Source organism: Leguminivora glycinivorella, chromosome 19 (assembly GCF_023078275.1).
Source record: "Leguminivora glycinivorella isolate SPB_JAAS2020 chromosome 19, LegGlyc_1.1, whole genome shotgun sequence".
Taxonomy (NCBI): Eukaryota; Metazoa; Arthropoda; class Insecta; order Lepidoptera; family Tortricidae; genus Leguminivora; species Leguminivora glycinivorella.
The window spans coordinates 4,895,591-4,911,430 of NC_062989.1; the positions used below are offsets into that span (position 1 = coordinate 4,895,591).

A 15,840-nucleotide genomic window follows, 5' to 3' on the forward strand; every position below is an offset into this window, starting at 1 on the left:
CGACTCCATTTTTGCTGCGCTGCGCATATCTGCATGAAACGGACTGTCAAATTTTACCTGTGTGTGAGTTGGTTGAGTGATGTGATATTGAGTGGAAATTCTGGTCAAATAATAAATAAAATTTCTTTAAATGTTGTAAACTTTGAGGTTTAAAAACAATCATACTCATTAAATTAAAAATGTTAAACCTTTAATCTGCTATTGTTCGGTACGTAAGACAGCTCAGCGAGTTGTCATAAAAATGTTTCGTTTCCTGCGCTGTATATTTTCATTTAAAGTTTTTAGGTGATTTCAAGGTTGCTTCACATAAAGAACTTCAATTGGTTGTTAATATGACGTATTCTTTTATCTAATTACCGTCTGCCGCATAAGACGTCTTGTCTTTTGGCAGCTGTATCGTTCGTATACCTCGGGCGTTTGTATTGTAATCTTGGTTCGTTTGGTTTTGTTTAGTGTAGTGCTATTTGCGTGGTTAATCAGAATCACAGTTGATTCCGATGACGAATTAAATTGTGCTTCGTAACAACGTCATGGGCGGTAAGTGAGTAAAATCACAGAACCGGAAAAATCAGCATTAGTGCAATCATTGTCATCCCATGGCTGTTATTTTAGTCCTCCTAATATGTGGCGGGATGTTCACAGAGTGACCATTTGAATGTGGTTGTTTTTCACGTAAGTGCTCTTCTGCTGGCATGATCTTGCACTGCTTAGGGTGACCACCGACCCTTGGCTGATTGTTGCAATCCAAAGAGTTCATTCCATGATTTCACTGTTCCACTGCTTTAGTTCACTGTCAAAATATTGTTGTTATAAACTAAAACAGTTTGTTGCTTACTATTTTAGCAATAGAATATATTTTGTGAGAAAGTGTGATAAAAATAATAATGTCAAAATATACCCCCAAAGTAACAGATTCCTAATTTTGTAGAAATCATTTATTCTCATTCAGGAAACTTTCTTTGTCACTAAATTACACAACTAATAAAAAGTGAACCTTACTGGGAATAAAATATTCCAAAATATTTTGTTTGAAATAAAAACACTATTGTTATTGATATAAAGGCATAGAGATTGATGTTTCTTTTTTTTTGATCAATGTTTATCACCATTACTGTTGTTTTCGTTTAGATTAATGATAAATTTGATATGGAAATAATAGTGTGTGTTTTGTAGGTGACATACAAGCCTACACAATCAGGAGATGACTAGTTATCTTGCATGGCTGTATAACACTGTTAAACAATGGGTCTTTGGTGATGTACCTGCTGCCTACAATTATATCATTGTTTAGGACAGGGGCTCCCAAACTGCTCCATAGACTCTTCATACAAAATATTTCATTTTTGTATTATTTAAGTAGTCACTCTACTGCTAGTTTCCTACTAGTCAAATCAGCTTCTTTTTAATAACTGTCAAAACGATTTGCTTATATGGAAATACCATGAAATACCGAGGAGTGACGTCACGGTCAATTCATCTACTTTATATCTTTCTCTTTGACTTATTAAATAGAAATTATGTTTAAACATAAGTACTGTCCATGTTTTTCTTCTAATTATGTGGTGCTTTATTTCATGCACGGCATATAATATTTTATTTTAAGTATAGGAAACTAGCCTATTATACTATAAACTTGAAATAAATATCATATACAAAGAAAAAGTGACCAAGGCCTCCAAGTGTTTAGCTCCAAGTATAATGCCCTATATTCAAATAATACCTTAGCACTGAGAATAAATTAAATTAAATTTTAAAAAGATTTGCTTTAAATGATTGGGAACCCCTGGTTTAGGAAGTAGACAATCATAGAATCCACCTTTAGTTCAGTAAATGTTTATGTATCCATTACTTCAATAAAGATGGGCTCCTCTTAGTATGTAGACTATTTATGTTGATCACTGATTGAAGAACACTGCAGTAATGTGAATGTATAATAATAAATACATTTCTATCTCTAATGTATCTATAATACAAATATTTGCATATTTAGATGTAGCTATCATTAAATTGTGAAAGTGAATATTAATATCAGTAAAACTTGTTATTTTAACTTGATGAATTCCAGCTATAATTATATTACTGGAAATACCAATGTATGTGTAAAAAAGTGATTTTGATTATCTCAAAATCACTTGTGTGTGTTTTAATGTTTGAAGAAGAACTCATCCCAAAATCATTTATTTTATTTTACACATTACATTAATACTGACAATTAGCAGTGATGCTGTTGTTGTATAATTATGAAAATATTTTTACAAGTGTGAATGTTAACCGGTTTGTGTTGTGCAGGGGGTAACGGCACGGGACAGGGCAATGAAACAGAAGATGAAGACCATGAATTCTTCGATGCCATGGAAGATGGTGTCAGCTCTACGGATGACAAAGCACACAATTCATTTGTAATGAAAGTACCTGTAAGTATTTCTAAAATGTTTCCAAGTCTAGTCAAAGGTACCACTTTGTTGCTTACCTTATGGACAATGGACAAATATGTGAGTGTGTTTAGTAAAACATCCCTTTTTGTCGGTTACCATTAAGGCAAGATAAAAAACAAATATTGGGGACATTTACTTGTATCTTTATATGAATAAACTGACACAGCGGCTTTATAGCAATGGACAAAGTGGGGCGTTTTCCGTGCACACTCACATATTTTCTAGAGGTTTTATATAAATAACTTGTCCTTAGGGCAAACAACAAAGTAGGATTTTTTACTCGATAACCACGCAAATATATAAATCTATCCACTATCAATGCATAAACAAAATGTCCTTGCCCATTTGAAGGTTTACTAATCTAAATAATAACAAGTGTTGCATACACTGATTGAAACTGTCTTGAGTCAGTCATTCATAACAATGTATTCAGTAAGTTAGTAAACAAAATAGGAAGTATGTTTATAACAAACATTTTGCGTAAACATACTCTCATATTCACAACTAGTCATGAGGAGGTAAACTCTTTTAGTTTAAAACTAACTTGGCTCAACGATCCAAAGTGAATCCTGGCCTCCGAAATGAGAGATCGCCACCTGTCCCATCCTACGTAGCCTCTTGCCAGTCATTGACTTGAAGCTGACGCAAATCTGCCGCCACACTTGTCTTCCCAGCGATACCGATACCTGGGTCGACCCCATTTAGTTTAGCTATTTGAATTTTTGTATATGTATTTGCATTTATTTTATAGATTCTAAGAATCAGTTCACTAATTAATTAAACAACAATATCTTTGTAATTAACAGACAATGTGTTGTTTTGTTAGTTTCAATAATGTAAACATTTTAATGTAATGATGAGTCATTACAACCGAGTTGTAACAATGATAGATTATAATTTAAGTATGAAATTGAAAAGTGATCAGAGTGTCATTATGTAACAAAACAAAACCAAACAAAACCATTTCAGAACACTGCATTAAATACCATTCACTAAAGAAGTCAACATAGAAAGGCGAATGACTGATAAAAATAAGGAAATCACTTCTATAAAATAGTAAAAGATGTGCTTTTATAAATAATTACATACCCTTCCTTTTTGCGGAGGGGTTCCTTCAGTAAGAAGGAAATTTAAAACCATAACCGTATCTTAGTTCGTCAGATAATGGCATAACTATGAACCGAGGCATTTTTTTTTCTTTGGGTACGTCTAGGTAATCCTGTTACATAAATTGCAACCTCTGTCTCTCATTAACGCTACAGTTATCGTACATGAATCATTCATAGTTCACCCCATGTGTGTGTATCCTTGCAGGTAAACAGAAAAAACAAAGTGAAAAGCGGAGAAAGTTCTGATGACTCGGAGCCTGAAGTTGTAACAGAGACGCAGCAGGTTAGTACTCTTAGTTGCGTATTTTATCGTGCTATTCACGAAGATGCCTGTCTTGGTTCGTACTTCGTATTGACATACCACTGATCTGGTTCCGGCAGAATATCAGTGCTGCTGCCCTTTATTTTTTACAAGCTTTTATTCAACTTTCCTTGTTAGTATGTTAGTTTGGGTCAAAACGTAGAAGCAAAATTTGACCCCACTTCCCGGTTTCCGATAGAGCTGAAATTTTGCACACATGTAAATCACGTGACAAGCAATATTATGGTATCATGGAGCTGTACTGATGATGGAGCAGAAAGGTGGTCATAGGAACTGTTATGAAACGTCGTATCCCCATCGAAAAAAGGGTATTTAGAAACGTCTCGGAGAACAGTAGATGACTGTTTAAAGTTGAAAGAAAGGAACAGTCAGTCTTTAAAGTTTGAGCCATAAATGAAATTTTTACAAAAAAACTTATTTCTACTTGCTTTTTCTGGATTTTTTATACACGGTAGAGAATCATAACTAATGAAACTAAACGGCAACAAATAGGTACATAATACCTATAATTTCAAAGCTTGTAATTTAGTAGGAAATTCTATTTAGACTTATTTTGCATAAGTACGTTTAAAATTAATAGCGTTAGAAAACTCGGAAACGATACTAGTCACAATTTAGACAACGACAAAAGTATCATTGTTTTCACAGTTTGAACAGAGCGCGTATTGTACACACGACTATTTTGACGACGCTAACGTTTGTGTAACCATTTTAACGTGTGAATTAAACCATATGGTACCTACATTTTCCTATTTGTCTATTTCAAGTTTTATCAATTAGTGTAGGCAGCTGTTTAGCTATTAGTATAGTGTTAGTAATTGTAACATTTGTAACAGTGTAGTAGCTACAGTGTGACTGAAAGTGACAAAATTTTTTTGTGAAATGAATGAGCCAATTTACCTCAAAAACTTTTGGTCGTATTGTGTTGATGGAAGTGTAAATAAATAAAGCCCCTATGCTGTTCCTCCGGTGACTTAAGTGGAAGGAAAAACCTATGAATATTTAACGATGTCAATGAAAACGATGGCTTTAATTGAAACTTAATAGCTCGCCAAGTAGGTGTTATCGACAGAGGAAACACGTGAGTTGCTAGTTATGATACATGCTTTATACACGGTGTACATGAAAAAACCGAAATATTTTAACCACATATTTCTGAAGCGAAAAGTAAATCATGATATATGAGTTTTAAGTTTATTTGGCCAGAAAAAAATACTACGCCCGATAATGGTTCCATTGTCGTCGAGTAGGCCTTTTGCACTGAATTACATTAAAAGGTGTTTTTACTATTTGACGACCGGTCTGGCGCAGTCGGTAGTGAGTGACCCTGCCTGCTGCGCCGCGGTCCCGGGTTCGAATCCCGGTAAGGGTATTTATTTGTGTGATGAGCACAGATATTTGTTCCTGAGCCATGGATGTTTTCTACGTATATAAGTATTTATATATTATATATATCGTTGTCTGAGTACCCACAACACAAGCCTTCTTGAGCTTACCGTGGGCCTCAGTCAATCTGTGTAAAAATGTCTGTTGCTTGTAATAGGGTTGATTTTCGTATGTAGGGATTTTTTGAAGATATAAGACGTGTGAACTGTTTGAAGATTTATTTGCGACTGGATTATGACACATACATGCATACATTGACAGGCGCACTCACACATACTTAAAACTCATCCAACATACCGCCCACCAAAAGGGCATCGCCCTTTTTTAACATTACATATTATAGGTATAGATACAACTCATCTACAAAATTGTACATAGTATTTAACTATAACAAATTGTACGATTACCTACAATTACAGAAATGCATGCAATTGCATTGACAAACTATAACACTATGTATAGTAACGAAAAGCAAGTATGAGAGAGTATTAGGTACACAAATAGGTAGGTAGGTATAGGCATGTAAGGTAAAGTTGAGTTACTAAAAGTTATACAATTACATAAGTACTTTAGTTACATAGACGCATTAAAAGAAAATTGAAATTTAGTTGCATGCAAAATTAATTTAAATTGGAGTATTAAGAAATTTAAGATTCAAGTGCATAATCTTAATAAAACATATAAAATATCCATTTAAGATTCTGTATCAACGGACATAAGACACAATTTAGTAATTGTTCTTTCTTTTTATAACCGCCACTTTTAATTTAACACTGTTTACACTGGTTATGTTATCCGCGCCCTCGGCCCTTGGATATCAAAATATGAAACGGTCCGGCAATGTCAACACCGCTGTTCAGAAATGGTTTAGCCGGTGTTACTCCTTGTTTAGGCAAATCTCTCATCAGCTGATCGCTAGTAGTGGCGTTATGTCTTGCAAATTTAAGACATTTTCTGAGGTAAGTTGTGAGTAAACTTTTCACTCTTAATACCAGTAGGTACTTCGACATTATATAAGTCAGTGTCAGCTGATATCGCCCATGTAAGGTTCTTCGGTGAGCACCGTGCATGATGAAGTAAGTAAAGTGACATTTGCCTAAAATAATACGATGCTTTCGTTCTTCATCTAACTCGGAGTGGCACAATCCACCGCCCACCCTGAGGATCTCGTTTGCGTCAAGGTAAGGGTTTAAAGTTCCTAACTTGTTCTTAGTGCTCACTCTTTTTCTTGCCTTTTCTGTGTTTGTGTTTTTCTCTTTCAGGTACGTCAAGAATCTTCTGGTGTATACTATGGACTTCAGCAAGTCAGGTAAAGTATCATGTTCATCAAACTTCTCAGGTAAGGCTTCTATATTTTCATATATATTTAGATTATCTTGCATTGTAACCTCTCTCATTTCCAGGACTGTCTCTTCTATTGTTCGATGTTCTAACTGTGTATTCTTATGTTTCAGCCACTGCGGCCCTTGACAACAGAAGAAGCAGCTCTTCAGTTCACTTAGCGGTATCCCTCTGGATACAATATCAGGAAGGTTCTCCGTAGTGCACGCGTGATACCATTGGTGTGAGGTTATTCCTTGTATAGCTATAACTCTATTTCGTTTGAATGGTTGCCATCTTGCAGGATCTTCATACAGCCAGGACAACACAAGTATAGCGTCCATCCACGCGTGCATCTTACTGGTAGGTAAGCAGGTTGCTTCGCTTATTTGTTCCAGCCATTTCATGACAAGGTTTCGCATGTCTTCCTGTAGATGTGGGCCAACTAAGAGCCCGTTGTTCAAGGATACAATATTAGAGCCCTTAGAAGCATTGAAAGCGTTTCTCGTTTTTCTAGTTTCCTTTTCTTCTTTTATTACCTCGTGAAATGGTAAGTATACTGCCTCTTTGTTAACTTTTTCTTCTTCTTCAATGTAGTTTAGTTTCGGATATTCTTCTATAGCCTTAACATTTGCATTTTTTAGATTAGCATCTCTTTTGAATCTTCTTTCATGTTGTTTCAGTCTCAGCCTAGCGATGTCTCTTGTTTGTCTCTTTGGAGATAGTAGTTCTTCATTTTTGAATAGTGACGAGCCTATGTGTCTTCCTTCTTCGTCTCTTGTATGCGTCTCCTTGTAAATCGTTTCATCCTTTTCTTCTTCGCTTGTGAGACTCTTCTTTGTATCTGTAGTATCTATCTCCCAAAATGCCTTTACCATGTCATCCACGTTGACGTGATGATGCATCACAACTATGTTTTCTTGTAAAGTGTCTGCTGTATCTTCTACATCTCCGAATATTATCCAACCTAGGCTTGTTTCTTGGGCGCATGGAGTGCCAGGTGGACCCTTTTTGACTCTTCCTTCTAGTATTTGTGCATACACTTTTACACCAAGTAACATGTCTACTCGCCCTGGCTGATGGAACTTAGGATCAGCCAGAGTGAGCCCTTGTAAGTGTGACCAGACTTGTGGGTCATACTTAATCTTCCTTGATGGTAGTTGTGATGTTAGCTTCGAGGGCATTATATAAGCTTTGACATCTAGCTGAAAACTGTCATCTTGATTTGACAATACTTGTACATGTGTTACGCTGTTGATCTTCACTTGGAGGTCGCCGACTCCAGTGACAATTCCTTTGACAGGTGACCTCTTGACTCGCAGCGCTTGTGCTACGCGTTCGCTTAAAAAGCTTGATTCAGACCCCGGATCGATTAAGCAGCGAAGTGGAGTCACGTGACCTTCATCATCCTTTATTGATATCATTGCCGTCGCTAGCAGGCCTTTAGATTTATTGCAGGTAAAGTTACATGAAATTTCTACCTCTTCCACTTCTTCATTATTCTGCGGGTCTTCTTCTTCGTGTGTCAGGTGACTGTGGTGAGCTTGGGTTTTGACTGACTCCGTATTCTGCGCTTGGTGTATCATGGTGTGATGTCTCTTTTTGCATATACGACATGTGAAGGAAAGACGACATCGTGATGCAGAATGTCCTGGTAGGAGACAGTTGAAACATAAGTTTGTTTTCTTCACATAGTCTATTCTCTCCACAGGTGACATTTTTGTAAAATCTTCACAGTGACATAAGGTGTGTTCACCCCTACATAAAACACAGCTTTTCGTTGACGTTGACACGTGGTAAGACTTTTCCTTAATTGATTTAGTTTCTTTAGGTATGGTAGCAGTGACAGGGTTAACCAGTTCTAACGTGCGAAACTTCGACTCGAGGTACTTTTTTAAATCATTCCATTTGGGTAACTGGTCAGCATTTAAATTGTAGGCGTGCTCCTCCCAATCCTTGTGTGTTTCGTTGTCGAGCCTGTTCACTACTAGGTATATTATGAACGGATCCCACTCATTCACCTTAACTTGTAGATTTTGTAAATCATTCAAACATTGCGTCGTAGTGTCCAATACATTTTTGATTTGACTAGATGTTTGAGTGGTACTCTTCTTCTGATTAAACAATCTCTTTAATAGGGAGTTCACAATTAACCTTTTATTACCATACCTTTGTTTTAAAGTCTCCCATGCTAACTCATAATTTTGTTCCGTAATTGTAACATGCTTCAATAAGGCAGCGGCCTCACCAGCGATGCTTGACTTTAAATAGTGCAATTTCTGAACCTTACTGAGACTCGTGTTGTTATGTACTAACGATGTAAACAAATCATGGAACGTCGGCCACTCTTCATAGTTATTAGAAAACACCGGTAAAACAATAGCAGGTAACTTGACGTGGTGCTGCACAGCTTCGAACATCGAGACATCCAGCGAACTTGTTCCTTGCACATGTGTGGGAGCGGCAGCAGCAGCGCGTCCTTGATATCGCCTTGTAAACATAGGTATAACTCCTCCACGATATAATATTCTTCCTTAAGAAAGTACTGCATCTCGCCGCGCTCTTGTATCGTAGTATTCTGTACCAGCTGTGTATGCGTTGATGTAAATGTTTTCCAATAAGTTTCGATACACTGTAGACGCGATTCTAAGTAGCCTTTAGTTAAACGTTGTTTGGGACATTTCTTCAAATTAGATTCAGTTTTCCTTAATAATTTCGCTGTTTCTTCCAAAACACGAATTAACTGTTCGTTAGTACACATATTGCAGTATTTACTTGTCCATTCACGTAAACAACACGATTTGCACTTATAACATAACTTATTTATCTTCACTTTATTTAATTTGTCTTAATTTCGTACTAGTTAGCAACTGCAATTGATAAGTAGGCTCAGGAATGCGGTCCTCTTTTGTTCTCGCTGGCCGCCGGACTTTGCTTATCTGATTCCTCCTCCGGTTCGATGTCGACCAAATGTTGCTTGTAATAGGGTTGATTTTCGTATGTAGGGATTTTTTGAAGATATAAGACGTGTGAACTGTTTGAAGATTTATTTGCGACTGGATTATGACACATACATGCATACATTGACAGGCGCACTCACACATACTTAAAACTCATCCAACAATGTCCTATAATATTTATTTATTTACTAATAACTCTGAAACTAGGTGAACTTCAGAAAAGTTTAAATTACATTTTATTCTATAAATAATTTGTTTTTTAACCGACTTCAAAAAAGGAGGAGGTTCTCAATTCGACTGAATGTTTTTTTTTTTTTTTTGTATGTATGTTACTCGATATCTCCGAGAATCGTAGACCGATTTTCAAAATTTTTTTTTGATCGAACGGGTATAACCCCGAGATGGTCCCATTGGCACCAAGTCGTGGTCTGATGATGGGATCTTGGAGAAATCGAGGGAACTCTTCAAATGTTATAGGCACATGTAATGTTTTTTGTGTATTTTTCAAAGGTGCACCAGTATTTGCGCCTGATGGTAATAATTTTATGTGGCTGAGCTGATGATGGAAGGTCAACTCCTCAATGGTTAGGAGTTAAAGGACAATTCTTTCACTACTGTACATATATTCGGACTGATACATATAATATCACTAGGAACCACTAAAAATCAACAAATAAATTAACTTTTTAACAAAAAATAAAACCGCCTTCAAAAAAAAAGCGTGTTACAAAACATGGAGAAACTAAAAAGCCAAAAATAATAAACCTTCGAATTCAGATTTCTTATCAGATTGCAATAATCTAAACATCCAAATTATAAACAAATCAATTATTTTTGGAGTCGGGACCAGCCTGCGTATGGTTGGGTAGGGGGCCGTCCATAAATTACGTCATTCTAAATTAGGGGGGGGGTTTGGTCTGCGGATGACGGTAAATGATAGATGGGGGGGGGGGGGTGTTTCGAAATTGACGTCATTCTTATTTATTTATTTATAGTTTATTTTTCACGTACAAATAGATTATTTCTAAAAAGAAATTTCTTCCAGCACACCTAGTAAGTGAGACTGCAAATGTGAGAGGCGGCTAAGGCGCATACAATACTAAAATAACTCATAATAAACATACATAAGTAATGCAACATAGATGTACACAAATACAGTAATAACTACAGATAAAATACTCTAACAATAATATTACATATAATACTAGCTGCCCGCCCCGGCTTCGCCCGTGGTACTTAAATGTATTATACATATAAACCTTCTTTAAGAATCAGTCTATCTATTTAAAAAAACCGCATCAAAATCCGTTGCGTAGTTTTAAAGATCTAAGCATACATAGGGACAGACAGCGAAAGCGACTTTGTTTTATACTATGTATTTATATTATATTATAAGTAGTTATATTATATCAATGATTATTGCCAAAGTAAAAATAATAAAAGATGATTCTATAACCAAGTGTTTTAATCATATAATACCCTATTTTTCTCAAATCTGCAATGTTTTATTTTGTCAAACTGGTAATGACGTCAATTTTGGGAGAAGGGCGGGGGGTCATTAAGATATGACGATAGGATGATTATAGGGGGGGGGGGGTCTAAAATCTGAAAAAATCGATGACGTAATTTATGGACAGCCCCTAGGGCAAACAGGAAATAGCAAGGCGACGAACAGGTCTGGTACCGACTGCAAAAATAATTGATTTGTTTATAATTTGGATGTTTAGATTATTGCAATCCGATAAGAAATCTGAATTCGAAGGTTTATTATTTTTGGCTTTTTAGTTTCTCCGTGTTTTGTAACACGCTTTTTTTTTGAAGGCGGTTTTATTTTTTGTTATTTTTCTCTTGTGTTGGTGAGTAAATATCTTTTTTTTATTATTATTATGATCAGAAATATGCTTAAAATTTGGTGTCGTCATGTTACACCGTGTATAAATCTCTAGTCGAACGAAGTAATGGTTATAGTTATAACACTTATAATTCCATTTTAATGGCGCTGCGCCAAGTATAGGTCATTGTCTATTGTGGAAACATTCATTAGGTTGTCTGTCATCTATCAATATTAAAGATAAATAAGTCAGTCAGATGCTGGTAATATGCTTCTATAGCCAGATTCACACAAACGTGCTATATAGACTCTGTGGTGGTTAATTATTAAATTTATATACCTAGTACATTGGCGATGAATTAGAACAAGACCGAAGGGGGGACCCACTAAAGTTTGACCAGACATAAATGAACCACATTGCGCACTAGTGCGGGCAAAAAGCGCCATTTGTACTGAAAAATATGATAAATGTACATGCCGAACGGTTTTGCGAGAAGTGAATGTCATTTAGATGATTTGATTTTAAGTAGCCTGTTGTATAAAGTACATTACTTGTAACTGGATTTAATTAGATATGACCTTGAACGGTACTGTTTTAAGGCATTTGTAAGTGACTGAAAAGTGAAAAGAAACAAATACGACTTCTATCCGTATAGGTACTTAAATAAAACTACACTTGAATTTGAAATAAATATACGACTGAATTATTGTTTTACGTTCCAACGTCAATCGATTAGACACAACCACTGACCACAGCCTCGAAATGCTGCTACGAGTACTTATGTTACCAGTCTGTAAACCTTATGCAATGTACATATTTTGTTATATATTCTAGTATTGATAAAGTGAAGCCAAAACGTTCACACACTCTTTCAAGTCTCCTTCACGTTTATGAGATGCTCATTTAAGTAATGACTAAGGTTGGTTTTAGTGTCACGCAGACCGACCGCGCGGAGCGATCCGCACTGCCAATTTGTATGAAGTTGATGTTGTCGTCCGCGCGGACCCGTCCGGTGTACCTAGGTACTCTAAAATCTCCCTGAATTTAACAATGTGTTACGCCGTGGCTTGCGTGGGCGACGGTCGCGCGATGGTCGCGCGACGGCGATGCGACGCATACGAAATCAAACCTTATCGATATGGAAGTATGAGACGCGACGGCGACGGTCGCGCGACCGTCGCCCACGCAAGACACGGCGTCAGTCCGGTGCGGATCGCTCCGCGCGGTCAGTCAGTCTAATGGCACACGTCGGACACTGGGGATCAAATATATGAAAAAGGCGCGTTCCTAGCACAGTCTAATCTCGTGTAGGTGAACGCGTAACATGCTTGTATGAGTGAGATATGTCATATGACACAGGTTGTTGTTGTTTGTTTTTGACAGGCGGTAACTGTGAGGTAACTGAGCGGGGGTGGGCGCCACTTTCAGCGGGGAGCAGGAGTGGCCATACTGTACGATAGTACTCTTTATTATACTGTGCTAATGGTATCAAAGTCGTCAGATCACAGCTCTATTAGTTGTCGTAGGTACTTATTCGTTTAGCAGCAATTTACTTTTCTCATCGAAAAACGTTTTCAAGATTACTCGTAAAAACGCTAATTTACTTTCCCGTCCTTGCATTTCAATGCAATATTATAAAGCGACCTTGACCTGACGATATAAAGTCTTCTTTTCAAAACACGCTAGTTTCAGAAAATTATGAGGTGTGTAATGTATGTAAGTTGGCACCAGCGCTCTTGGCAAGGGACGAAACCTCGGCATGAATTTTTGAGAGTTCGTGTGGACAGAAAAGTACTTATGAATGGAATTTATTTTTAGCAACTTTATTTTGCGTTCGTGTTGTGAGTTTAGTACTGAAATTATAATATTCTCTGTAAACTAGTTAACCGAGAGAGACACACACGCACACACGCACACACACACACACACACACACACACACACACACACACACACACACACACACACACACACACACACACACACACACACACAGGCGCGGCGGGGGACTTTGTCTTATAAGGTGTAGAGATGCTTCATTCAAGGTAATCTAACCACTATGTAAAAAAAAATATCTCGACTGTGCTACTACAACTATATAAGTGAAGTTTAAGTAAAAAGATCAGCTATAAAGCTGCTCGAAGTACGCTGACGACGCATCGTAAACGCAGTGGCGTGACTTTTGCGTCACGTTTTAACACATTCACAGCCAAAACCATCAATACATCTACCGTGAATTATTTCGCATTGAAGTGTATTTTGTATTAGAAATGGCCTGGGCATTTTACAGTCTCAGCTAGCCACTAGTTGTGTTCCGAATATAAAATAAGATTTGAAAACTTGCAATTTTGATTCAGCGTATTTCAAACAGAGGTGTGCGCGATGATCCTTTAAAAAATAATACTTTCAGTTTGTAGAGGTTAGCATTACAAATTGCATATCGATAACTTACGAGTTTTAGGTAGTTCTCTTGATATTTAGCAATATAACCGTGCACAGTTGCACCATAAGGGTTCCTTTTGTACTAGTATCTTTTTGGTATGAAGCCCTTAAGCTAACATGGTAAAATTTTAACATTCGTGTTAATTTGTACCAGGTGTACTTCGTGGAAGAGCGGCCAGAGAGCTCCATGGGAGGCGTGGACGCCGCCGCACCTACCAGCAAACCGCCGGCGGACTCCAAGAGCATGGACATCACAGTCTGGGTGAGTTGACTACATTCACACTAGACTATAAGTTTGACGACCTTCACGCTGCGCATAGAACTCAGCGAGCCTTCTGTACTTGTACTAATTATATATTCTGTGCTAGAATTTTCCTTGAAAGGGTTAAAGGGCTTCTCCAACATGTGAGTAAGAGAAGGACACTAATAGTTGCTGGCCACCTACGTATTGCAGTGGAAATTGGCCGTTTAGAAACCGCTTTAAGCTTTCGAGACCAATACGTCGAAAATCCACACAACATTTGGAATTATACCAAAATCAATTAAGGTGTTATTTAAATTTCCAAGCTGGTTCCCCGGGCTGGCTAATTATTGAATGGAACTTTCAAGCAATATGTCTAAAAGTTCTCGATCCCTCATTCTCGTCATTGATCGCACCAGGATCTCGCTTCAGCCAAACTAAAAAGGTGTATCATATCCAAATAATACAATTCCACTCCTAATTAAACATTAAAAGTCAAATCAATTTGCTGTGGTCAATCCACCTCTTGTATATGAGTTCATGCTCATTTAAAAATCGTTATAAACCATGCGGCATAGTGACCTTATTTGTTGCATTTACTTTTGACACAGTTAAATAATAGGCAGAGTTTGTAATACTTTGACTTTATACCGGAATGGCAGACCATACACTACCAACTTGAGGGCGAGTAAAATATATTTATGTGCTGACTGCCGATCCCAAGTATATTAGAGAAGGCATATACATAGGGCAGGGACGCATTTTAATTTGGCCCCATGCCAATAAAGTTTTGCCTGGAAAAAATGATATAAAATAAATCGGTTTAAAGATATTTATTTGTCTCAAAACAAATATTACATTTCACTTATTGAGATAAGTATATACAATTGTAAAAATTAAATTATGAAATGAAATGAAATGAAATGAAATGAAATGAAATATTTATTTTCCAAGTAGGCATATTACAATGCGCTTATGAACGTCAAATAAAACTACGCCGGCTCTAACCCTACGCCTCAGCCTCGAGAAGATTTCAGTCCCCCCTCAGTTGGAGGAGGGTATCCACTATGGGACCGGCAAGAAACTCGGCGGGCCACTTCTTTTCAAAACATTACATCTTATATTTAACATGCATTAAAGAAAAACAAGATACAATTTAATAAGCAAAAGTATTCATAAAAAAAAATATTAACACAAGAAATTATACAAAGTACAAAGCTATTATGATTATTAATAAGAGATGTTAGAGATGTATAGAGTCTCTAAGTGTCAAAGTACATCTAAAAAAATTATACATGAAGAAAAAAACCGAATAACTAAAATAACTTTAGAGTTGTAAAAGACTCTTGTTGTCTTAAGCAAAGGAAAAAAAAAATATATATGTATACTTAATCTACTTTTTTTCCTTGGAGATGTATATGGTCTCCAAGAGTCAGAAAGAAAAATAAACAAACAAGGACCGAACAGAGTGCCTCAACGTAATCTCATTCAAAATTAATGTTACATAGAATAGCATAGCCCCTATTAGCTGAAACAGACCGGTCTTCACAAACAGCACCCGTTCACGAATATGGCGCGCATCTCAGCCATCGCCTCCCTCAACCTTCATTCGGGAAGGTGGCGACCCGATCAACGACGTCACCGTAAGCAAAGACTTTTTAGCGAGCATGACATGTTCAAGCTGTCCGGGCTGTATTAAATATTCCAATAATAAGTGAATACGGTATACCTAGATGTAAGACACAACATTCCGTGCTTGTATGTTACATAGTTTAAATTGACTTAATTGAAAAC

The 15,840-nt window shown here is 36.9% G+C and overlaps 1 protein-coding gene across 2 annotated transcripts in view; it reads left to right on the forward strand.

Annotated features, from left to right (window-relative positions):
• The window catches only part of LOC125236696 (oxysterol-binding protein 1), a 66,888-nt gene that overhangs the window by 26,370 nt on the left and 24,678 nt on the right, over positions 1-15,840 (forward strand). For both annotated transcript variants that reach the window (XR_007178229.1, XM_048143610.1), the window contains exons 6-8: positions 2,290-2,414; positions 3,750-3,827; positions 13,960-14,067. Coding sequence is in view for 1 of the 2 variants with exons in the window: in XM_048143610.1 (XP_047999567.1) it covers positions 2,290-2,414; positions 3,750-3,827; positions 13,960-14,067 (311 nt within the window). In the remaining variant the exon portion in view is untranslated. The remainder of the gene's footprint in view (positions 1-2,289; positions 2,415-3,749; positions 3,828-13,959; positions 14,068-15,840) is intronic.